Genomic DNA, 26,153 nt, shown 5'->3' on the forward strand with positions numbered 1-26,153 from the left:
CATCGCACTCTGCTCGCAACTCTGTATTACAAGTGCTGTTCCTGCTCCTGAAGAAACCCAGTGGAGGGCAAGATCAAAAAAAAGGTGCGTGGAGATCTACCAGCAGTTGATCCCCAAAATTACGGCCACATTTCTGGAGAGAACACCACACCCGCCCCAGGATTATTGGGAAACATCCCGTCTGTGCACGTGACGCCTGCGATGGGCGCCATTGGGGAGCACACGCGGGCGACTCCGCCAGCCGCAGGACCGGGCCGGGGGGCGGTGGGCAGGCACAGCCCCAGCCCCAGCGGCCCCCAGGAATGTCAGCGTGGCAACTCCGGTGAGAGCAAGGCCGGCGAAGGAACACGCCGTCGGGAACACGCAACCCAACCAGTGCCAGCTGCGCTGCGTCGTGTGCCGGTACAACAGCCCTCCCATGTCACCGGCGGGCAGTGAAACGTGGGTTTGACATTTTGGCATTTTGTTAAAACCGGTGCACTTTTCTGTGTGCTTTTTTTTTTTTTTCTACTGTTTTCTCAGTCTGCTTTTAGAAGGAACTTTCAAGTGTATTTCTTAAATTATATTTTATGTTTATTACCAGTCAGAAGTGTAAAGTTATGACATTTTAAAATAAAGATTTGCATTTAAATTCAGACCGTTGCCAAGCGCGTTTCCTGCCTCCTTTCGGAGGCCCCGAGGCTGCAAACACCGGGGCCCCGGCCGTTAGCTTCCGTTACTCCGCGTGCCGCGCGGGCCGCCAGGGGTCGCCCAGAGGCCGCCGGGGAGGGCGGGGCTGCCGCCCTCCGAGTGAGGGGAGGGCTCCGGCGCTCGGCCGCGCGAGGCGGCGCTGGCTTCCCATTGGTCGAGGCGATCGGCTTCTTGCCTATTGGCTGCTCGCCTATCGGCGGGGGCGTGGCGCCGGGGCTGACTCTGGTTTCGGCCCTTGGGTGCCTCCCGGTGGCTGTGGAGCGGCGGAAGTGACGAGCGGCGGGCTCGCGCTGCCGGATGCCGTTGGGCGCGCGCGCTCGGCGGTGTTGCCGTCGGTACCGGCCCGCCCGGGGACGCGCCGGCAGGGCGGCGGGGGCGGCGCCGGGGGGCAGCGGGGGAGAGCGGCGCTGAGGTACCGCCGTGCGTTCGGCGGCTGGCGGGGGAGGCGGGGGCGTGCGCGGCCGGAGCGCGGCGCTCGCGGGGGCCGGCTTCTCTGTGAGACCGCTCCAGAGGGGCCGGCGGGGAGGGTGCCTTCGCCGCAAGGCTGAAGGCTGTGAAGGTGTCCCAGCGATGAAAGAGGTGGTTTTATCTAGAAATGCATTGAAACGAAATAATCAACTTAATTCTTCCGACTGACGCTTCCCTCCCGCCCCCGATTGTTTGCCGAAAAGTGCCGTATGAACAAGAGTTGGATTTTTTTTTTTTTCGTTGTGTGCAGTGAACCGGTTTTACAGGATGAGCACTGTGGCTGAAGAAGTTAAGCCAGACGATGGCAAACCGGAATCTGAAAAAAAAATATTTTATTGTGAAGTGAGTGCGTTTCTTGATGGCTTTTCAGACTGTATGCTAAAATGCAGGCCTAAGGCATCGGAAGACCATGCTCGTAGGGTGGCAGACCTAACCTGGATGTAGCGTGGCAAACTTGTGAGAGAAGCTGATAAGGTGGAGAGTAATGGTTTTGGCCCCTGGAACAGCTGCTTGTCTTAGGATTCAGCAAATTCAGTTTGTTCTTGAGCAGTCACAGGTGCAATGTAATGGTCCTTAGTTGTAGTCTTTCAGATCTTGTTAAGTATTTCTCATAGGTGACTGTAAAGGTTCACATATCTGTAAAGGCTGCAACTCTTGGTCAGAACGTTTTGAACTTCAGTCATGTATTGTTCTAGCAGTGAAATTTTCTGGTGCGTTAAACTGGTGGGACAGCCCGTCAGGTGAATAGACAGTGTTAGCATATATTAGTCATTGTTTTTTTTTTAGCTGACAATAGTAAGAAATAATTGTAGATCTGTATTGTCTTCTATTAATTAATATATACGTGTCTGTGGATGTTGATGAAATGCAGATGTCTTCCTCCTCTGTTTTTCCAATCCCTTTGATGTAACAATGAAGGGAGTTGCAGTTATTTTAGGGCATAATTTTGTTCCTTTCTAGTCACTGTATGATCATCCCATTTTTGGCTTTCCAGCCTGGAGAAGTTTAGAAAACTAAGAATCCAGAAAGTGGTGGTAGGAGGGAGGGGGAAGGCTTTTAAAAGATTTTTTACCACCTGGTATAAGTGTTTTAAGTGTCATTTGAACAAGTTTGCACGCTATTTCTGGTCGCTTTAGCAGAGTACTGCTCTCCTAAATGTTGTGCAGGTTGTACTGTTTAAGCCAAAGATGACCTTGAGAACTGTGCTGTAGAAATGGATGTATTCCCAGTTCTTATAACTCGCCAACTACAGAATATCCATAGCATAACTGAAGATGTGTTTTCAATTTTTCTTTTTAGGTTTGTAAAGTTCCGTGTATGAGCTCTATAAGTCTTCAGTCACACTATCGTGGTGCAAAGCATAGAAAGGTAACCTTTTTCCATATTAAATGTATATGCAAATTTAATCATAAATTTGGGATTCTTGTAAAGTTCAGTAATTGACTTCACAATGCTTCAAGTGCTTATCCAACTTACTGGTGGATCTGTAACAGTAATTTTCTTGAAAAGTCCCGTGAAAAAGATGAGGTGGCAATCTCACAAGTCTGTTTTGTACAGCATATAGTTTGAAACATCAACTGCACCGAAAGGTAAATCTGTGTTAATTGTGAAATTAACACTTGAATTACACGGGGATCACAGATGGTGAAAGAATGCAAACTTCTGGGTTTTGATACAGTTGGTAAAAGTACTGCTCTGTTTTCCAAGTCTACATAACTCACCTGTACTTTGAATAAAACTAGCTTACTTGTTGGTTTGAGACCAATATAAATTCAGATTTCCTGCAGGGGTTACAGGCTTAACTACCAAGTCCTATGGTTCTGTTTGAAGCATCTCAATAGCGACTTTCTGGTTTACTGCCTTTGCTTGTTTTATACTTATTAGACTAATGTTCTTGCTTATGTGAGGCATTCCTTTGGTTTTGTGATTGTTTTTTATTCCCTAGCTAACTTCCATAGCAATTGCTGCTGTTTCTCCCTTTCAAAGTGGAAAAACTAGTGATTATTGTCTTGGAAAAATCTACACGTAGTTTTCATTCTGTTTTGCTCTTGGAAATCAGCGTATGCTAGGCTAAATCTGTCAGACTTGATTGAATTAATGAAGAAATGCAAACTGAGAGGGAACAAGAGTCAGGCTGGTTGAAAACTGGATGCTTGTTAGATGTTAAATGTTAGTGGTAGTGTGTGGAGTTCTTGTAAGTCACATGACTGCATTTCTGTAGTAGTAACTCCAAGATTGTCGTCATTATTTTCAGTTACTTCTAACTCCTCACTTTAAATATGAAGTGTATTGTGTTTTGGCAGAAGATCAGAATTCATTGAGTTATCTCAAGAAGGTTTTGTGTCACTGAGTTTGAAGTAACTGTAAAAGTCGTGAGCTTATGTTCCATTTTGATACAGGCTAGGTGTTGATGGTGAATAGTTCTTGGGTTGTTCTTTATTAGAGGAATTCTTGTTCAGAATAGTACCAAAGGATGTCCTGACAACATAACAAAATGAAGAGGACATGGTAGTTCTTTACCTAAATTGCAATGTTGGCCAACCCACCAGCCATTTTTTTTAATGACTTGAGTCAGACGACTTTTTTTTTTTTTTTTCGTTCAGCTACCCATTTGTTTTTAAAATGGTATTGGTAAAGATACTTTGTGCTTGTTCTCCACCAGAGGAAGTTTCAAAATCACAAGAAATAACCCTTCATCATCAAGAGAAAGACAGTCACTGGGAAAATTCCATGTAAACACTAGGTACACGTGTGAAATGGTTCTCATTTCACATGTGTGCATTTCCCATAGCTATTCAAAGTAAAATGCATTATTTTGAGTAGTGCACTAGTAAAGCTTGACTATCTGGCAGACTTGTAGGAGTACTTCGGTTGACTTTGTGTATATGGTTATTGTATCACCTGGGTAGTTTGTTTATTCTGGATTTTAGATAGGTACCTAAGATACTTATCTAGGTTACTTCTGCATATCTTTGTTTCATCTCTGTAAGTTGATTGGTTTGGTGCCTTTGACTCCTAACAATGGCATCAGAATGCATAATTTCTTTGAAAGAGGCCACTTCCCAAACATCTAAGCATACTTCTTAGGTAAATCATATCAAATGCATAGCTTCCGTAAAACTAGGGAGACTTATTAGTGACCTACGTATAAGAAAAGAATTAAGATTACTTTTTTTTTCCCCTGAGGAAATCTAGTTCATATGTGCTATACTTCTCAGGCTCCATAAATACTGCTTTTGATGAATATGGGATTTTTTTAGGATGTTTTTCCTCTATTAACAGTCAGTCTGGGTATTTGAGCTGACAGCGACTAAATAATTTGCTGCTAGAGTGGGAAATGTAAATATCTGTCTCTTCATGGAAGCTTAGGCAGACTACCCAGATTTGTTATAAATTGGACTGAAGTTTTACCTAGAATATGTTGTTACTTCCTAAATTAAAAGAGAATAAGCCTGTACCTAAAGCATTGTGGAATTCCTGTGTTGGAGGCTGACAATCTGGTGCATAAAGGTAAAGATCTTTGAGTCTGTGTTCTTACAAGAAAGTGAGTCCCGAGTTGTTCATTTGTATTTTCATCTGTATATTTGCAAGCTTAATGCTCTAACCCACTGGATTGATGTTTGATTGATTTCAAGGGATAGAAATAGACTAGATGTCATATTGCATCATGAAATAAAGTAATTTAAAAATATTTAAAGCAAAGGATTAGTCAGTGCAATGACTTTCTTCGTAATTTGTTGATGGATTAGGTTCTGCTTATTTGAAGCCTTTTCCATTTGCACTTTCAAATTTATGGCAATATTTTTTTTCCAAATGGCTCAGAGTAGCTGCTGTAGTCAAATAATAGATGATCAGCTAACTAACTAGATAAAATTACTGCTGCTTGCATTCTTTGATACATGAAGCTTAAACATGTTTTCGAGTCTTTGAATGCTTAATTTACAAAATACTAGGTAATATTTTAATTCTATATGGTGTACCTTTCTAGAATTCATTTAGTTTCTGTTCCTGAGAGTGGATTCTTTGTTATGACGACTTTGTATTTCTCAGTGATTTCAGTGCTCATGACAGATGCTTTCTGTGTCCTTGAACTGGAGCTTGAGTAATAAGCAGAATACAAATCTCCATTTTTTTCTAGTGCTGATAGCTCCTGAGGCCAAACCTCTGTAAAAAGTAGTGATGGACAATAGATTGTGGGGTTGGGGTGACTACAGTGCAAGGTTCATTAAGTGCCTTATGGCATCTGCATAGTTGCATGGCGAAGGGTTTTGTGGTTTTGTTGCTGACTAGCTATTGATGGAGCAGAGGGTATGTGGAAAATGACTTGGACAAAATGGAATTTGTACACGTGCATTTAGTTCTTAGCTTTTTGGAAGTTGGAATTGCCTCGTATTACATACTTTGGAAAAAAAAGTTGAATGTTACTTTGAGCCATTATGGTAAAATGGTTGGGAAACAATGTTTATATCAGTTTACTCATGCTTTTCATTGAACCAAGTCTATAAGAGTAATGGGGGATGTTATGCATGGAAGGTGGTTTGGTTTGGTGGTTTTTTGGTTTTTTTTTTTTTTTTTGGACAGCCAAGGAAAAAGCTAGTCCCTTTGGAGGGAGCAGTTGACAGATAAAATATATCTGCTGTGCGTGTACCTGGAATACTGTGGTATGTGATCAGTTTTATTCTGGTTTTACAAATATACATTAGCTTTATTGCTCAGTTTACTAGAGAGGAAATCCTAAAGTGGAATGTCTTTTCCACGTGTTCTGAACAGCCCTTTGCAGGTATGAAATCAGCAGAAGAGTGTTGTCTCTTCTGGGAACTGTATCTAGAGCACAGATGAAGTTGGCTCTGGTTATGTCAACTATTCAGGGTTCCTTGCCCTCCCTTCATATCTGGCGATAGACAGGGTAGAAACGCCTACTGTGTTCCAAACGGAGAGGAATCTGCATTCGAGACTCTGCAGCCTCATTAAAAACAAGGAATGTTTAGATCTGTGAAGAGTTGTTATTTTTTTGTCTTCACCATTTCAGTGTTCGCATTTCTGCTATACCTCATGCCCCTGGCTGGTGTGCATCAGAACCTATGGTTGAAAATACCTGATGTACAGGCAACTTTTCTGTCCTTTTGTATGACATTAAAATCAGCCGTGCTGGAAAAACATTTTAATTGGACTTTTTTTATGTTGATACTTGGAATGTTAACATGGCTAGGTTTCAGTTCCAGGAAAACTGTTTTGCTGTTGTGTTGTTTATATTTGCTCTCAGTAGTATGCTGCTCAGCAGCTTATCTTCATGATCCCAAGAGACTTAAACTGTAGAGCTTTTCTTTTGGGGAAAAAAAACCACTTTGATTTGCTTAGTATGAGCTTGGAGAATTAAAATAAATAGAATTTCTATGTATGAGCTGCTAACATCTAGCTGGTATGATTTTAAGAACATATGTTTAGGATCAACCGAATTATGTTTACATAATAAACTATGCATGTGAAGCTGTTTGATAACCTGTGAACCTGAATTGTGTGGAAAACTAATTTATGCTAGTGCTTACAGATTACAGTGTGTGTGTGAGGTTTCAATCCTAAAAACCAGAAATTTTTGAGTTTTGGCTTCTCAAAGTTAGACACTTTGTTAAAAGTTACTTAATTTTTTCATAGTCTTAGCTCAAAAACAGCTGTTGCAACTTGCTTGCAACACATGACACAGGACAGAGAATAAGTTTCTTACCTAATGTGTGAGAATCTTAATTCCTGATGTAGTTTTCTTTTGTTTTCTTAAAGAAGCCTCAGGGAGGGTTCACAAGTAAAATGGGCCCATCTTCAGTTCCAGAATTCCATTTCTAATATTAACAGAAGCAGTAATCCTAGTGCAATCAAAGTCAAAGTTGATTTTTCCAAAAATGGTCAGGAAGAAATTCTCTTTGAGCAACAGCTCATAGTTACTAATGTTTTCTACACTTGTCTGAAAAGTGAGGTATTAGTAGCTGTTTGTTGTAAAACTCTGTAGAATGGCAAGTAACGAAAACTTGCGGCAGCATAAGGGAGACTGTGTCTGTATTCTATGCTTATAAAATCCTGCTGAGTTTATACAGCACCACCCACTATCTGTGGCAATACTGGGACTTGGGTAACTTCCTTTTTTTAATAACTGCTGTGAAAGAACAGCTATTTGGCTTCTTAAACAATTAACTATTGTGTTAGTCTTATTTCCTACTGAATTGTCACACTGACGTGCAGCATCTTTTCCATGCCACTGAATACTGAAAATACAGCATTCAGATTGATGGACAGCTCTGGACAGACAGCTGCTTTACTGGTGGAATGACCACACTTATTGTTTCATTACTGTAAATGGCAAGTTTGTGTTTATTCGCCAAAAAGTTCTCAAAATTAGTCAGGATCATTTTAGCCATGTTCTGAATTGGAAATTTAAGTTCCTCTTTTCCATAGATTCTGCCAAAAAAGCGATCTGTTCTGGATTCGGCTGATGAAAACCACTTTTCCTCTTCTTCATTATATGAATGAACTTTCACACCCACTCAAAATGGTGGGGATGCTGCTTTTTCGTAGGTTTTTTCCTTTTGGGGTGAGTTTTTTTTTCTTTTTTGTTGGTACTACAGCTTTTGAGAACTTAAGAGTTGCGATCATGCAGACCCTCAAGGTTTTGTCTGGCATTCTTGAGATGTGTTTCAAGCCATAATCATCAGGAATAACAGGGTTTTCTTGAAATTAACCTTGTATTAACTGTAAGTATGCTTTTGAAGAAAGTCATAAAGGCTGTATTTTTTTCCTATCTGATAATGGAAACTTTGGTCTGTAGTATAATTCATCTACAAAGGTTTTGGAGGAAGCATAGGGTTTTTCCTTCAAATGGTGCAGCACATTAATTTCTTTTTCTTATTTTATTTTGGGATGACCTGCATTTTCATAATTAAAGAAAGAGAAGGCCCTGAGACCCAAGACACTGTATTGTAAGTATTAACACTTTTTTCTTTCCAGCCTCCTAGGTTAGATATTGCTTGGGGATTTTAATGTTTGTTGTTTTTCTAGTAGTTCAGATATTTACATTTGTGAGATTTGTGTCTATTACTGTTTCTCTTTATATGCTGAACATTCTTCTGAGATTTCGATCTAGCGAACTGCTGAGCAAAGAAATAATTTGGAGCATGAAACCTTAATTATGCCTTTCCACATAAATATTTGTATACCTGTTTAGTAGAGGGATGGATAGTCAGTATTTTAGTTTCTTACCTTCCCAGGCTAAGCTGTCTCCCACTTGTCTGTCAGCTTTATGCACTCACTTCTAAGCTTCAGGCAGTATGCTAAGAAGCTAAATCAGCAGGCTGGCACAGAACTGTTGCAGATGCAGCTCTACCAGTGCTGGAGTCTGCTTAGCTGCATCACAGGAATGTTCTGCCTTTCTTTATTGTAGTGGACTTGAAGTAGCAAAGGCCTTTCAAGGTAGAATCAGTTGCTGGGATATCTTTTCCCCCAGAAACTAAGAACGTGAATCCAGACTGTCATATGTCAATGATAGTAAGAGCTGTGGTGAAAGGTTGAAAACGTGGCATATAAATAGCTCACAGTGAAAATGGAAATCTTGTTGTAAAGGCACTGATGATGATGTATCAGATTTTTAAAATACAGGAAGCAGAGAACATTGAGAGGTATGGGAATACTGATTAAAAAAAAACAATGAGAAGATTAAAACCCAGAATGGTTATACAGTCAGTCATCGCAAGGAATAAGCCTTTCACTTCTGCTTTATCTTCTTAGCCCATTCTTCTAAGAAACAAGGCTTACATTCTGGCTTTGTCATCTGTTTCCCAGTATCTTTTGAACCTCCCAGACTTTTTGAACCAAGTTGATCAAGGGTTCATGAAAATGCACATCTGCACAGAGAAGAGCGATGGTGTCAGTCCTCTACTGAGGGGAGTGCTTGCTGCAGGCTGAGCTCACCACTTACTGGACCCTGAAGAATCAACACAAGAGAAAGATTTAGAAAAGCACTGGTCAGAGTCCATTTTCTAAGAGACTGGGCTTCATTAATGGTTCTCATTGATCGGTGTTGACAGGAGACTGTCGGTGCAAGATGTATCATTCAAGTGTGTGAATAATTGTGAGATGTTTTGCCTCAGCAAACGTGGGGACTTCATACAGATCGCTCCTCAGAAATACTGCTAGTGAAGCTCATTGACAGAATTTGTGCAAAAGTTCTGAAAACATAGAGGTCTCCTCAAAATCCAATGGATTTGAGCAGTCCAGAATTGTATTTATACCTCAGCAACAACAACAGATTTATTTGGCTATGGGCTAGTGTTTTTAGTGGAAGACACTTTCTAGAAATTTCTTTGTATTTCTTGTCAGAAACAGTCATTAAAAATAATACTAACTGAAGAGGTTTTTGCTTCATGACTATAAAATTCTGTGTTGGAGGAGTAATGTAAAGAATGCAAGGGACGGAAAGCGAGACTTGAATGAGAGGACAGAAGGTGTGGCGGCAAGACTGTAAAGAGAGTGGTGGAATACAGGAGCCCGTTGCAAAGACCTGTGCCTTTAGAAAACAATAGTGCTTAATGTGCTACAAGCTCAGTATTCCATGGAGAATTCGGGTTAAGAACTGCTCGTTATAAACACTGCATCTGTCATTGTCATAGGTTAGAATCTTTCAACTGTGATGTATCTTACAGAATGAGAAAAGATAGGTTAAAATGTGATTATTAAAGTGAAGAATCTAGATGTGAAACTTTGCCAAACGAGTTAGAGCTAGCTTCTGAGGGAGTCCCAGCATCACAGGGTACTGCATATCAGAAGCATTGCAAGATATGCTTTAATCCAGAAAGTTTTGTGCCTCAGTAATTGTTTTGAAGAACCCAGCATCTTTTACTTCTAATATGAAATTATTATTCAAACTGTTGAAGTCTCCTTTATTCTACTTTATCCATATTAAATTCTGCTTCATTGAGGATCCAGACATTGGAGGCCAATTTTCCAGCCACTGTTAGGGTTTATTTGTCCAAAAGAGGCTGAAACTTTGTAACAGGTAGAAAAGTTTTCCATCTGAGTAACTTTTCAAAGATGGCAATTCATATTTCATTTTGGGAACTGTAATGCAGAATTATATATCCAGTATGTATGCAGAACTTCTCTAAACTCTCCCGTGGATGTATTACCAATTATGCAAATAATTCTCCCTCAAGAGTCAGCAGATTCAGGATATTCATTATACTCGGTCACTGAGATAGAATAATAAATTCTGAATTTGCTTGGCCTTTGTTTTTTCATTTTAAATAGCTGATGACTTTTTTTTTCTACAGTTCGCAGACATATGTACTAAGCATGAACAGAATTACACTGCGTTTTTGGAGTTAAGCAGTGAAGTCTTGTGAATGAGCATGGAAAGTATGGATATTCTTAAATTAGGTACACTATGTAAAGTATGAATCTAGGATTATTTCAGGATATAAATTAATGAGATGCTGCTGAATCTGCAGTCTTGTTCTCATGTTCACGTTGTCAGATACTGCAGTGAGAATGAAATGTGGCAGCATGTTCACAGAGCTGGAGTTCAAAGAGCCAGGAACAAAAATGTATGGATGTTGTCAAATTGAAGGATGAGTTTTCTTGGAAGTCACTTGTACACTTCAGCTGTTGTCCCACTGTCTAAAAAAGAACAGGACTCAGAGGATGAGGTTTGACATATTCATAATGTTTTACCCCAGCATCTGCAGTTTCTTCCTTGATGCAGAATTAAAGCAAGTTCCTTTGTCACTGGGGAGACCACCACCAATGCTGCTATCATTTTTAAACCAAAATTTGAAAAGGCAAATTATTTGGATTCTGAGTGTTTTCAAATGGGACGTGCCATGTACGGTATCCTCTTTGAACTCATCAGAAGTAACTGTTCATAATCCAGAAGCGATGAGCAAGAGTAACCTGTTTAACTGTACAATCTTGTTGGCTCTGAAGTGAGTTAAGTCAGAAAATGCATCTGTTTCCAGATGATTGTGTTTGGAATAGTACTGTTTTCTGTAAGACAGACATCTGGATACCATGCAAGTTTCCATGCAGCACAACTAACAAGTTATTTTTGTGGTAATGGCAGAACTGGATAGCTGGAGTGGCTTTTTGCCTGCTCTCCAGCAGTTCAGAGGAGAGAACTTAATGGAAGATGTGGGAAGAGAAGATGCTGAAGTTCTAAGACTTTACTAAGGGAGTTAAATCAAAGCTCAGTTATGTATATACATTTCAGTCATGTGATTTCTTTGTACAATGGTATAATTGGACAGATGGAAGACTTCTTTCAGCTGTAGTTTAGACAGATGCACGTATGTGTTCAGGGATAAGGAGGGGAGGAGATCGAACATTGCTGCTTTTCTTTTTTTCCTGGGACCTTTTGGCCAAAGCAGACAGAAGTTTGGAGGAAAGCTTTGCTTTGAACAAGAGTAATTAAATGATGGGGGAATGCCAATATAAATGTTAAGCAAATGTTTCCTGGGCAATAGCAAAATCCAGTGGTTTACTACTAAAATGAGGCGGTTTAGGCAGGAGGCATAGTATAGAGTGTGGGCCCTGTTAAAGCTATTTCTGGGCTGCCTAGCTTTATGGGTGAAATTAATTTGACACACAAAGAGTTGGATTAATGGAATTTTTTTGCACAGCCTGTGGAATTTATCTTGCATTACAGGAAGATGCAGAGTTAGCTTGCAGGACTTCTTTTGCAATGATACAAATTAAAAGTGTAATAAGGGGTGTTATGGGTGTGTAGATGCGGGTCGCCTCATCCAGCAACTACATTCTTCGTTCTGTGAGGCACGGTGTCAAGGGGAGGAATCGGATCTGAAGATAAGCTGCATTTATTTAACAGCACTGACTACAAGTTCTTCCTTCAGTGAAAGCACAAACGCTATGTGTTCTGCCTTGGGCTCGCCAATGACCACCTTATCAGTATCCTGATGAGCATTTCTGCTTTGTGATAGAAGCTAAGTTTATTTAACATGTCTCTCTGTGCTCAGTGTCTGCCAAGCATTGATTAGTATGCATAAGGTTTTGGGGTGTAAAACTACTGTGTTTTCAAAGAAAAGAAACCTGGAAGTTCTCTTCTGAGTCACAGACTGGAAAATAAAATGCTTCAGAAACCATAATCATAGAAGTGCGAAGACTGAACGCTACTCCAGCTCCCTTACTACCTCTCTTCGGAGTTCCCAAGAATATAGAGTCTTTGTGCGCTTCCTCTTGTATTCAAAAGTGAATCGGCAATGCTGAGCCTGGTACCTCTTTGTTGCTGCTGAGTAACTGAATTGACAGTGTTGGAAACTGTCCTTAAATTTTGAAACAGCTGTTTTATTTCTGGCAATTGTTATGCATGTGTGTGCATTACGTATACGTGTATTGATGTAAAAGATGGAGAACAAAGAAATATGTTCAGAACTGTGGCATTGAATAATGGGGAAATATTCAGAAATTTGGAGAAGGGTTTTTTTTAGTTATTTTATATAACTATACCTGGAAAACAAATATTGCTTATTAAATTATTAGTTGGAAGGGATTTCCTGAGACTGATTAGGTGATTTCCTAACTTCCTGACTGAAGCATGACTGCTGCCAGTGCTGGATCATCACTTGGTTACTGAAGCCATGAACATCTAGGGCAGAGTGTCTGCTACCTGTGTTTAATCACAGCGGTGGTTGCTCCTCTGTTTTAAAGAGGAGTTTTATCTGGACATCTAATCTGTGCTTCCTAAGCAACTATTTCTGGCTGCTGCTTGTTATGCTATTGTCAGTCTCCAAAGGTTTTGACTCATTTTTGTAGCTGCTGTACAGGTATCCATGCTATTAGGTCTTCTCTTAGCCTCCAAGTTACCAAACTAAACAAGTCCAGCTCCCAAACTTGTTCTCATAGATTGTTTGCCCTGGGTTGTTTGTCTTAGTAGCCCTTCTGCTGGACTGTCTCTGGTTTCTCCACATCCCACTTGAACTGGAGAAGGATGGAACTAGATAGCCTTACAAGTCCCAAACGGTGGAGGACAAGATACTTGGAAGTATGCCGCCTGTGCGGTATCTCAGGATAGAGTTTGCCTAGTTTATGGGAGACATGCTTTTGGCTGGTATTCAGCTTAGCATTCATCATAACTCTGAGGTTCTTTTTGACAGTGCAGCTGCTCAGTCAGACGAATCCCAGCCTGTACTCATGAATGGGATTTTCAGCTGCAGAACTCTACACGTACCATGTTTCTTAAGGTTTCTTTGATCTTAAATGTTCCTAAGGGTCTGGTCAACTGAAGCTGCGACATCGGTTGTATTCCCTAAATTATCTTGTCTGTGTATTTGCCAAGGGTATTCTATGCATCCTCATTTCTGTTATTGATGATGATGTTAATCATTGTGGGCCCTGGAATCAGTCTTTGGGGTACTGTACTGCTTACTGAATGCCAAGAGGCTGGGCTGTTGATCATTGCCCTTTGAGCCTGGCACTCCAACTGATATTCAGCTCATTGGTCAGTCTGATGTGCTTTAAGGGAAAATACTGTTGCATTTTGGTTTTGAGATGCTTAAGAAATATAACTTACATTATTAATATAATTCCAAAGCCATGTGGCTAGTAAATGTGAATTAAATGTTAGCCTGGAAACCTACTGTTGCTGAATATGAGAGTGTCTTCAAGATCATAATTGCTTTGTTGAACTCTTGCAGGCAGCAATGATAGTATTTGCTAAATGCCTTTTTAAAAAAACAAAAAATCTCCAACCCCCAAACTGCTACCTTTGGTAATAGTAGCAGCTACAACTTGACTTTTTAACTTGATCGTATTTGTAAATCTCAACCATGTTAAGACAGACTGCACTGTGAACTGCTTCTGGTGCAGTTCCCTGCAAATGTGGTTAGTTCATAGAAGTAAACAGAAAATAAAGCACTAAAAATCTTATTTCACAGGTACCTATTCATGTCACTTAGTATTTGGTCATGTTGTCAGTCTCCAGATACTGGAATATGACCTGGGCTTCCGGCACTACCTGAACAACTCTGGAATGAAGTAATTTTCGTAATTGCAGAGTACCTGGAGATCTTATTTTGTTCATGCTACCAGAGACTTTGAGGCTTTTTACTGATAAAAGATGGATAATTGATTATGAGAAGTCAGTGGAGAGATGTTTTTTCATACCCCTCACTTATGATAATGGTGCAGAGTTGTTTGCAAAATGTTTACAATGTTGATTTGATTTACAGCTTTCATACATGTCTTTTAACTGCCTGGCTTATGCAGAAAGAGGAGAAAACCATTGATGTGTAAAAAATGTATTTGCCATGACTGTGGAAAACTTTTTGCCTTCAAAAATAGGAATTATGTGGGCAAATACATAGTTTAACTTAAGCTTTCACTTTTTCCATTTAATGAGTACTGTGTGTCATCTTGTTTTAATCTTGAATTCTGAAACTTAAGAAACCTCTGAGAACATCATTAAAGCATGCTTGTGATGTGTCTGTGGATTTGGGGGAAGAGGGGGGCAAGGGAAGGAAGTTTCAAAGGAAGGAAGTGGAGGTACCTTTAAAAAACATGTCTCAAAATTCACTCCAAAGCTCTGAGTGATAAGAATATATACAGAATCCTATGTAAAAGAAGATGCGGTTTAATGACTTTATGATTTGTATTTGGGACTGTGTTAAGGCTCTCTGTGTTTAGACCAGAAGTTTTCTGTTAGGTACCTGTAGCAGAGATTGACTGTCATGAACAATACTGAATAGTTACTTTAATTAACTAAGTAGTATGAAAAGCACTTAAAATAAAAACTGAATAGTTTATGCTTCTGTGACATACATGTATTTGGTGTATTGTGTTGGTGGGGAAAGGGAGTGGAAATGAAGAGTTTCTCTTAAAGCAGTAAAGTTACAAAAGGGAGGTGTACCACAATGGAATAGTGCTATTACCGAGCCTATATTAAACTGTAAAATGAAGATAATTGTTCAGTTCTCTGACTTGTTTGGATGATCTACTAGGCACTTAATAAAAGTAAGTGAGAAGAACTAGTCTGACTGTCAAACTATTATCCTAGGTCCTTCAGCTGCAGTCCGAGCTCCGATGAAGTACGAAACACAGAGACCAGGTAGCTGAATATAAATGAGCTAATGCCCTTTGTTGGTGCAATTATGAAAACAGTGGTTTTATTTTAATGATTACCAAAGCAGGTAGTTGATTATGGTTTAGGAAGAAGTAATGCAAGTTACCAAACATTTGAACCGTTGCTTTTCTTCTGTGCTCTAGTTAATTTATGTAAGAAAAGATCGTAGGAGAATATGAAGTTACAAGTATTTTCACAGAAAGACTTTCAGTCTTGAGACATAGTTTCTGTCATCCTCATTATCGGATAACATCTGATATCAATTATTTTAGCTAATGTCTTTTATAGCTGGTGAAGTTTCAACAGAAAATTTTGCAGGACGTGTGTGTGTATACATATGCAGTGAAAGTTTGACAAAACAAACACGTGTAAGCCAAGGACAGTATGCGTTGTTCTTCTCAAGATGGTACTAAAACAAGAGTATTTAGTTAGCAATATTAGGAAGCAAGAAGAAAATGGCCATTACTTTGTAGAGAACTTTTAACTTTTTTCTGTGTGGATCTTTCCATATTAAGTCCAAAAGATGACATGCATTTCACTGTCAGCTCGGGAACAGCCATCTCACACTGAGAGCTATTGCACAGACACACAAATGCATGAAAACTGCATAATACACTTAAATGTTGGTAAAAAATCTGTTCATGGAGATTAATTACATTGCACCAACTTGTATGGGTCAACCCTCTCACACTGTGCTACTGCTGCATGTCACTTCAGACAAAAAATAACAGAGATTTTTTTGGCAAGACTGTGAAGTTTTGGTGGGAATGGGACACACTGTTCCCATGGCCGGAGGTGTCCCATGAGGTGTTTTTTACCGCAATTAAATTGCAAGAGGTTTTCTATATAAATTAATGCTGAAACTTCGTGATTTTTTTTTTTGTGTGTGTGTGCAGCCGTGGGGTTTGACTTTATGGTAGCGCAAGTATATTCCTAATGGAATGAATATTTAAAAACAAGCATGGAATTCCCTATCCTGAAATTTTGTTTGGGTGATTGTTATTTTTTTTTAGCCATAACCTGGCATCCGAGGGGGGAAGAATATAGTAACAGTTCAGTGTTTGTGGTATTTCTACTTGTTTGCCCCAGTGTGAAGAAACGAGCAGCATTTATGACACTGAAGAAATTCATCAGTCTGTTAAAATACAGCTGTATGTAATTAGGAAGATCTGTTTCTGCACATTTTTTTCTCACATTAAAAATATGCGTTTTAACACTTTAATGTGCTTTTTTTATAATGGCCAGCACTTGAATATACTTAATGCCTCTGAGATTCTTTTGCACATACGTTTAGCGAAACTCTGCAGGTGCTCCAAGTTGACCAGTAATACTTCAAAAGTGGTTTAGGCAGTGCAAAACCCAAGCTATTAAAACTTAATAAAACCTGCTCAGTGAGGAGCAGGATACAGCCATGATGGAAATACTGCTAGTTCAGGGTCAGGAATATACTAACTGATTGTGCAGCTTCTGGTCCGCCCAGACAACAAGAAGCATTTGCTGTATAAGTGAAGATGATGTTTTCTTTATTAGACTGAAGGCAGTGTGATTCCTGAACTTGAGGCTCCACACAAGCAGTCTCAGTATGCTATATAAGTATCAGGGGTTTAGGGGAAGGAAGAGATTGGTGGCCTGGCTATTTTTTTTTTTCTTTTAATGAGAACTGATGGGGCCTGGAGCATGCTATGAATGTGAACTTGTTATCTTTCCTCAGTAAATTGGATCATGTTAGAAGGTCTGTTGCTTATTTGGTTCTCCTCTTGAAGACGCTAATTCCTTGTGTGTGAAATTGTTATAGAAAACAGAGTCTTGGAACCTTTTTGTGAGTGACTGAAATCTTGCACATTTTTCTTATGCATTTCAGAGCGCAAATTAATTTTGCCACCCTTAAGTCTCCACTAGAAACTCCTTTAAGATCATAGAAATTATATGCAGACTGTTTAATGTGTAATATCTCTTCATGTGTATATTTTTTACTTTAGTGAAGAGAGGACTCGCAAAGGACATAACCTGTCTGAAGGATTTTATGAATGATCCCAAAAGAGAAGAACCTCTAGTTGGTATGTTTTTTTATTTTCTGAATGGTATGTCTTTGAACTTGTGACCAGATGGCTTTTGTTTTAAAATGGAAGGTGAAATTTTAGGTACAGTTTCATTTTCTGTAAATGTATTGAATAATTTATAGGATATATCTTATTTCTAACACCTTTTAAAGATTAGTTTATTTAACTTACTTCTGTAAAGGCCACTTCTTTTATACACCTTAATTGTTAACACAGTTCATTCCTGAAGGAGCAATCTTAGTAAAGAAGCTTTTCACAGAATGGTTGAGGTTGGAAGGGATCTCTGGAGGTCATCTGGTCTTAAGTCTCTGCTTAAGCAGAGTCATCCAGGGCAGGTTGCCCAGGACCATGTCCAGATGGCTTTTGAGTATCTCCAAGGTGGGAGACACCACAACTTCTCAGGGGAACCTGTGCCAGTGCTCAGTCATCCTCTCAAAGGTGTTTCCTGATGTTCAGACAGCATCTCCTGTATTTCAGGTTGTGGTTATTGCCTCTTGTCCTGTCACTGGGCGCCACTGAAAAGAGCCTGGCTCCCTCTTCTTTACACCTTCCCTTTGGTTATTTATACATGCTGATGAGATCTCCTCTGAGCCTTCTCTAGGCTAAATAGTCCCAGCTCTCTCAGCCTTTCCACATAGGAGAGATGCCCTAGTACCTTCATAATCTTCATGGCCCTTCATATGTCCGTGTCTCTTGTGCTGGAAAGCCCAGAAGTCGACACAGCACTACAGGCATGGCCCTGCTGGTGCTGAGTGCAGAGGGTGGATCATCTCCTTCAGCCTGCTGGTAACACTCCTCCTTGTGCAGCCCACGATCCCATTAGCCATTTTGGCCACAAGGGCACATTTCTGGCTCATCTTCAGCTTGGTGTCCCCTCAGGTCCTTTCCTGCCAATCTGCTTTCCAGCTGGTCAGCCCCCAGCATGTACTGGTACCTGGGCGTGTTTCTCCCCAGGGACAGGAATTTGCACTTCCTCAGGCTGAACTGCCTGAAGTTCCTGTCAGCCCAGCCCACCAGCTTGTTGGGGTCCTTCTGGATGGCAGCACAAGCGGTTGGTGTGTCAGCCATCTTGCCCTGTTTGGTGTCATCAGCAAACTTGCTGAGAGTATGCTGTGCTCCATCATCTGATCATTAATGGAGATGTTGAACATGACTAGACCCAGTGTTGACGCGTGGGGTACACCACTACCTACTGGCCTCCAACTAGACTTCACACCGCTGCTGACTTGTCATTTGGGGATTCTTTTTGGTTTTCCATTTGGTGGGATGTGCAGGCATTTCGGTTCAGTGAGATACATTTCCTCACTATCTTTGGGAATGCTAAAAGTAGTGAGATGATTTTAAGGTTTTCGTCTTTCTAAACTGGAGTAGGCAGCCCTTAGGAGAGGATGAGCAAGGATGTTTGTTGGCAGCCTTAGTGTTCCGAGTATGTGCTGGTGACCTGGAGAAATCTGTTCCCTGATGAAGAGCTAAGTAGCATGTTTCCTATTATGGAGAGCAGAGAATTTCCCTTAGTGAATTATCTTGCTGTCACTCTACATACAGTATTAATATTAAAAAGCATAGCAGTTTATTATTATAAGCATTTTTAATAGAAAAAGGTGACTAGCAAAGTGTTACTTTTGTGTATACTCAGTTCATCTGGTTATAGTTTATTTTCAGAACTAAGATTTAGAAGTACAATACTCTAGTGGGTCTGAGATGGAGTTGGATTTCTTCATAGCAGCCTGTGTATTTTGGATTTGTGACTAAAACAGTGTTGGTAACACCCTGGTTTTTTGGCTGCTGCTAAGCACTGCACAGCCTCAAGACTCTTTTTTTCCCTCTGGGTCATCACCACTCACCTCTTGAGTAGGCTTGGGGTGGGCAAGAGACTTGGGGAGGATGCAGCCGGGACAGTTGACTCAGACTGGCCAAAAGGGCATTCTGTACTGCATAATGTCAATGCTCGGCTATCGCAGCTGGGGTAAAGAAATAAAAAAGGTGATGGTGGTGGGGAGGGGGTAAGCTTCCAAGGTAGCTGTTCAGAGACTGACTGGGTATAGGTCTGCTTGTGGGGAGGTGAGGGACTGGTTTTTGCATGTTTGGGGTTTTTTTTCCTCTCTTTCCATCATCTGTTAAACTGTTTATAAGCCCATGAGTTTTCCCATTTTTGCTCTTCCTGCTGAGGGGTGTGTATGTGAGCGAGCAAGCAGCTATGTGGTGTTTGGCTGCTAGCTGGGGTCAACCCATCATCACAAATAACACAGTATTGGAAATTATGATAATGGGGAACAGCTGCTGGTTTTCCCTATTTGTTTTAAGCTGCTTCTAAAGTTGTTACATTTAAGCTCTTCAGAGTAAAACTTCTCATGCAAGGTGTAAGTCTCAAACTTAAGAGATTTCTCAATACTTCTAAGGCGTAGTCTTTCAGTCATTTCTAAGAAAGAGGGAAGAAAAATCCCATTTTCCCTCCAATAATTCTTAAAAGTTTATAGAAGAGTTTTAGATTATGAAGGAATCGATTTTGTGAAGGGATTATTGTCTTTCTTACGTGTGCTTTGTGCTACTCAGACACTATCCAAAGTATGTTTGACCAAATAGTTCACATGCAGTTTATTTGCATGGCATTTCCTATTCTCATTCTCTTACTTATATGCACTTCCCTATGAATTCTCTTACATGACTTTGTATTGAATGTCTTAGTTTCTTGGAAATGTCCAAATGTCCGTTTCTTGGAAATGTTTTATTTTGGTGGGCTTGCAGATCTGCCAGAGACACCGTTTCTCCTTTCAGAATAAAGCATTGTAAAGAGATAAATTTAACTGATGTGGATAATAAGTCCAAAGAACTGCTGAAGTGATCCTGAAGATGCATTGAAATTCTGAAAATGGAATACTTTTATTTATTCATTCTGGCTTTTCATGAGCAACATTGAAGAGAACACATTTGTTTATAGTAGTCTGTACTAAACCACAGATACTTGTAATTCTTGCTTTTACAGGTTTAGAACATGTGGTTGAAATCAGATTTGAAGGAAGAAAAGAGCCACATTATGAGTGCAAGCTGTGTGGGTTTAATACAGAGATGGCACCTATGATAGAACATCTTAGTGGATATAAACACAGAAGAGCATACATTGTGAGTAATTTTGATGCGTTTTGATCACAATTTCTCTATGATATACCCCCCTCCCCTTTTTTTTTATTTCTATAAATACTTACATGAAGTTTGAAGTTTAAACCCCTATGTGGCAAATCGCTAATACTTGTATGGTTGACTCTGGGGGTCAGATCAACATGAACAGCTATGAAGCTGTGAGCTGTTGAGGAAGTGCAGTCCAGAGATGTGTGTCTGTATCTGCTCAAGTCTGTTCCTAAGTGTTTTGATTGCTTCCAGGATCAGGTTCCTAGAACACTGTGGTCTTTCTTACTCCTCAGCATGCCCATAGTGGTGTTGGATATGGTACAGAGCATAATACCTTTTGGTAGCAAGCTTTGCATAATATCCAGTTTTTGGTTTGAAGACCACTTAAGCAACTTTGACATTAAAATTTAATTAGTTGTGTTACAGAGAAAAAACGAGCTAACAGTGTTCAAAATTATGTTTTGCTGGTCTTTTGGAAGCTTGTCCAAAAGGTGAAATATGTCAGGTTTTTTAATATTGTGATGAATTTTAATATTGACCAATTCAAGCTGTGTTTGTCAACAGTCTAAAGAATTTCCAGATAAAATGAAGAGAAAGACAACAGATGTAAAAGAATGCAAAGTCTCATTTCTCAGACGGATAGCAGGAGAGCTAGAGAAGGCGGAAGGATTAAAAATGTATAAGGTAATTGGAAGTAAATCTGAAGTATCCAGTAATGTGTCTTTTATCTGTGCATTTATGTTTGACCTAGTAAATTTTAAAAGTACTGCTAACAAAGCTTGTTAAATTTCTGTGTGTTTCTAGGAAGTGTAGTATTAAATTGAACTAAGGCTTCACTTAAAGCTGCCCTAAAAAGTCTGGGGAGAAGAACAGTAGTATTGAAATTCATCTGGAAAACCAAAGTTGTTTATTTTCAAGATGTTAATTTTTTTTAGATAAGATGTCCAATCTGAATTCAGTCATTCAGAAATTTTACTGCTTTACTTCAATGATTCTTGATTTTTGCAACTTAAATTTTCTCAAATGTAAACAGATTTTCTCCCAAATTTCATTTATATTTACAAGATGATGTATCTATAAAATTATGGACTATGATGGGATAAATAAAAGTACTGGTTCCATTTCTAACTGTTGTTATGAAATTTTAATTGGAAAATCTAATGTGAATCTGTTTCTATTCCCAGATTGAAGGTTATGTAAGACTGAGTACCTCACGTAAGTTTATGAATTACTTGACTATAATAGATGTGATACAAAATTGCCATTTGGCCTGATTTGAATTAGTAGTTGAACTCAAATGGTTTGACTGATATAAAATGTTCAAGTTGTAATAGCACAAAATGTTTTCAGAGATTTTCCCAGTTTTTGTGGTTTTGAAATGAGGGAAGAAGGGAATTGCCAAACTTGCAGTGTTTCTTAGACATTTATTTGACTACTTGGTTCTTAAGTATTTAAGATAACTACAGTAATTTGCTAATCAAGGAAAGTGAAAAAGTATGGAAAAATGGTATTTGGTGGGTTTCTCTGAATAAATTGGTAAAGCCTTCACCTCATTTCAGTCATGAAAAGCTGTACATGCTGAATCACTGGTGACAGTGGAACTTACAGTTTTTTAGCAAGTCCATTGGAACAAGCAATGGAAAACAAACCCTCAAACAGAAAAACAGCATCTTCCCCTATACAATATGTTTATGTTCTTCATTACTGTAGATGTGCTGTTGATGCTTAACGGTGCCAACCTGAAGAAATACCTACTTGCTACCTTTTGATTCTAGTACTAGTGTAAGAGGGAAGGTAGGTTTGATTGAAAAGGGTGAAAGTTGCATAGATCAACAGTTTGTCAGTATGAATGGTGCTGTAGGTGCCCACCATAGCAGTGCTTTTTTTTTTGGATTGATCATTAGTGGCTTCTGTGGGCTGTGCCTTTTAATGTTGGTCTGCAAAACAAGGTGGCAGAGACCCTTTCTGAGCTCTGTTAGTCTGTCTTGTGAAGGAGAGGGAAAGTGACCCAGTAATTTAGCTCAGTTCAGAGTAAATTGACAGCAATGCTTACTGACTTCTGTAGAACTGGGAGACAGTCTCAGATATCAAGGGTAAGATGGAGAAATTGGAGAGGATCCAGCAGAGGATTATGAAGATTTTCAGGGGTCAAGCGCCTGTACCGAGAATGAGGGTTAGAGGGAGTAAGGCTTGTTTAGAATGGGAAAGAGGAGGGTAAGGGGTGATCTTATAACTGCCCTTCAAGCAATCTGTAGGCTGCTACAAAGATGACAAAGCCAAAATTTTGGTAATTGCAGCAGTGTAACAAGAGGTGGCAGCCACAGATGGCAACTTGAGAGGCTGAACTTAGGAGAGGGGGGGAACTTCTTTCCTAGAGGGTAGTACAACACTGGAACAGGTAACGAACACTTCATCCTTAGAGGTTTTCAAGAGGTTTTCTGGCTATACAAAACTAGAATCTTATGTTGATAGTAGTCCTGCTTCAAGTGGGAGGTTGAACTTGATGGTGGAACTGGACGTTACTGTGTGGCCACAGAATTCTGATTTCTTCAGAATTGCATTGATGTAATGCAACAGCTTGTATGACTGGAACGCCTTATTGGGTGGATATAGGCTCCTTATGAAAGACAACAGAAGATGACAGTAGAAGTTGTGCTGGATGCAGGAGTACCTTTTCTATATAGAGCCATGGCTGGTGGTTGTTGAGATCTTATGGGTCAGGACTAGGGGGAAGGCTAAAAAGAATGACATCATGGTAGATGTCTGCCCCTCTCAGACAGGCAGTCTGTAGCACGGCTGTCTTTATATAATGGGAAGAAATCTCCCACCTGCAGGTCCCAGTTATCTTGGGGGTACTGACTTTTGCTGGAAAAGCAGCATGGCAAGTTGCAAATAATCCAAAAGTGAGTCAAGGCTAGTTCTTCATGCAGGTGCCGGATGAGTCAACAAGAGGAGGTGTTTTACAAAGGAGAAGAAGAGTCAGGAATGTGATGGTCAACGGGAGCCTCAATTGGAGTCATCATGAGATGATACAGCTTAAAACCCTTTGGGGAATGAGGAAGTTACATATCAGACCAATGACTTTGGGCTTCAGGAGAACAGACCTCAGCTTCTTCAGAAAACTAGTAGTCAGGATCCCTTGAGAGGTTGCTTTGAAAGGAAAAGAAGCCCAAAAGAGTTAATCAGTCTTCAAGGAAAACCTCAAAGAGCAGAAACGATCCATTTTGCTGTCCAGAAATAATGGGCAGGCATAGCAAGTGGCTACTATGTTTGAGCGGGGAGCTCCTGGCTGATCTTAGGTGCTAAAAAGGTGCACAGAGAACAGAAGGAGAGGCAAGATGCCAAGAAGAGATGTATAACAACTGCAGATGCATAAGAACTGCAGATATATTTGGGGTGAAATTAAGAAGGCAAAGCTTGTCTGAAGGTGAAAGGACTATGAAGGGTAACAGGAAGGCTTCTGCAGGTATGACAGCAGCAAAAGAAGGTGTGGGCCCACTGCTGAGCAAGTAGCCTGGTGATGAAGGACCTGGAAGAGGCTGAGACACTTCTAGCTTTCTTTGCCTTAGTTTTTACTGAGACGGTCTGGTCTCAGATATTTGTGTGTAGTTATAAAGCTTAGGAGAGAATGGCATTACCCACTGGAGAGAAGGATTAGTTTAAGGAAGATCAAATTGAGCATGTGCAAGGCCATAAGACAAAAAGGGATGCTTCTGGTATTGAGGGAGCTGTCTTCTCCTTCAGAAGTCTTTGAAAGGTCATGGTGACCAGAGTAGTTCCTTGGATACCTGAAAAAAAACCCAAATGTGTTTATCTTTGAAAGTAATGGCTACAGCCTGTCCCAGACTTATAAAAAATTATGGAGCAAGTCCTTGTGGACATCATTTACTGGCATGTGAAGGTCAAGAAAGGTGACTGGGACTAGCCAGTGGATTTACCAAGGACAAATTGGGTTTGACCAGCCTGGTTGCATTTTGCAGTGACATAAGCTGGCTCTGTGGACAGGGGAAGAAGGACAGGTGTCATTTTAGCTTTAGCAAATCTTTCAGCCTCCTATGTTATACTTCTAGCCAAACTGAGGAGATGAGGTATGTCTAGATCAGGGGTCCTCAAACTGTTTAACCAGGGGGCCGGCGCGCGGATGCAGTGGCAGGCAGCCATCTGCGGCTGCTGGGTTTCCCCCCCCAACCCCCGGCGGGGGTCTGTAAATACCGGGGGCCGGATTGAGGACCCTGGGGGGCTGTAGTTTGAGGACCCCTGGTCTATAGGGTGGATGAAGGCTGGCTGAACTGTTAGGCTCAAAGAATAGTTGTCGGTGATTTTAAGTGTGTTGGTCAGCCACTAGTGGCATTCCTCAGTGGTTTCTGCTGGGGACAGCACTGTTTATCATGTTCATTCACGACTTGGAAAATGCGATAGAATACACCACTGTCAAATCTGACATTTCTGTCAAATTGAGGGAATGCCTGGTATGTGGTAGAGCAAGACTGCCATTTAGAGGGATCTCCACAAGCTGATGAAATGGGCTGTCAGAAACGTGAAGTGGAGCAAAGCTACATGTGAAATCTTACACCTGGGATGGAGCAGCACCCGGCTGGACACAGACTGGATGCTGTTGGGCTAGGGAGCCGATAATACGAGCCTGCAGGCTTTGATATACAACAGCATGAACATGCTGAATGTGCTTGATGTCATGAAGGCTAACACCGTACTGAACTACATTAGTGGACGTGTAGCCAGCAGATTAGGGAAATGCTTATTTCTTTCTGTTAAAGACTCATTAAGCTGCTTCTGGAATATTGTGTCCTGTGTCTATGAGAAATTTTGGTGAACTTTGTCAAAGTGAGCAGAACTTCAGTCACTAGCTTGAGTAGGGTGAAGTTTTCAGCCACTGAGTAGCACTCCTTGTCTCCACCTATCTTCTTTTCAAACAGGGAGGATTTTGGAGGCTTACTGGAAAGATGGCACAAATTGGGTAATTCAAGGAAAATTATTCTAATTACCAGTGTCCTCACCTTATATTAACTTGTTTGGTTTCTGGTACTTACCACCTCTGTGGTACTTTTACCTCCCAGGCTGCCCTAGATGACCTCCAGAGGTCCCTTCCAACGTAAACTTTTTTATGATTCTGTGATTCTGCCTGCAGAGGTCCCTCCTATCCTACATTTTCATGGTTCTTATCTTTCATGGTTGGATATCTTCTGTGAAATGGTAGCAGTCCTTTTCTTTCCTGACATTTGGAAAACTTTGGGACTTACAGTGCAGCATCTTGTTGCAACTCATCAGCATGTGTTCAGCACTGGGTGGTTAAAACAGTAACACAAGTCTTTCGGCCCCATATTGTAGGGGCAAAGATGTCATTTGTCCTGAGTATTATTACTTGTCCTGTTGCTTAGTGTGGAACACCTGTGCTGGTAAATGCTTAAGTCAAGAGATAGTAAGTTATGTACCATGCAGCAGCCGATTCTTTGAAGCATAGCTACTGTCTTCAGCTACCTTGTGGTACTTGAGCTTTCCCTCCCTGCTCATGCTTATGCATTATACTGGCAAGCGAGATGATGTTCTAATCCCCATAACTTCTTTTTGGAGACTGAACTATTACATGTGCAGCTTTTGAGGTTCACTGGTATGTTCACAGAAAAAAACCCAAACAAACCTTTTCACTTTTTGCACACAGGAGGCATGCCCACCTTAGCTCA

The 26,153-nt window shown here is 40.4% G+C and overlaps 1 protein-coding gene across 2 annotated transcripts in view; it reads left to right on the top strand.

The window, feature by feature from the left end:
- Nucleotides 1-943: 943 nt before the first annotated feature.
- Nucleotides 944-26,153, top strand: part of LOC130146493 (uncharacterized) — a 33,028-nt gene continuing 7,818 nt past the window's right edge. Inside the window, exons 1-9 of one of the 2 annotated variants that reach the window (XM_056332654.1) lie at nucleotides 944-1,102; nucleotides 1,409-1,500; nucleotides 2,458-2,526; nucleotides 8,090-8,123; nucleotides 15,203-15,253; nucleotides 17,248-17,325; nucleotides 20,312-20,448; nucleotides 21,019-21,138; nucleotides 21,639-21,669. In XM_056332654.1, coding sequence (XP_056188629.1) covers nucleotides 1,426-1,500; nucleotides 2,458-2,526; nucleotides 8,090-8,123; nucleotides 15,203-15,253; nucleotides 17,248-17,325; nucleotides 20,312-20,448; nucleotides 21,019-21,138; nucleotides 21,639-21,669 — 595 coding nt within the window. In that variant the 5' untranslated portion in view covers nucleotides 944-1,102; nucleotides 1,409-1,425. The remainder of the gene's footprint in view (nucleotides 1,103-1,408; nucleotides 1,501-2,457; nucleotides 2,527-8,089; nucleotides 8,124-15,202; nucleotides 15,254-17,247; nucleotides 17,326-20,311; nucleotides 20,449-21,018; nucleotides 21,139-21,638; nucleotides 21,670-26,153) is intronic. The other variant, XM_056332655.1, reaches the window with a different exon arrangement.

This window comes from Falco biarmicus, chromosome 3 (assembly GCF_023638135.1).
Source record: "Falco biarmicus isolate bFalBia1 chromosome 3, bFalBia1.pri, whole genome shotgun sequence".
Classification (NCBI taxonomy): domain Eukaryota; kingdom Metazoa; phylum Chordata; class Aves; order Falconiformes; family Falconidae; genus Falco; species Falco biarmicus.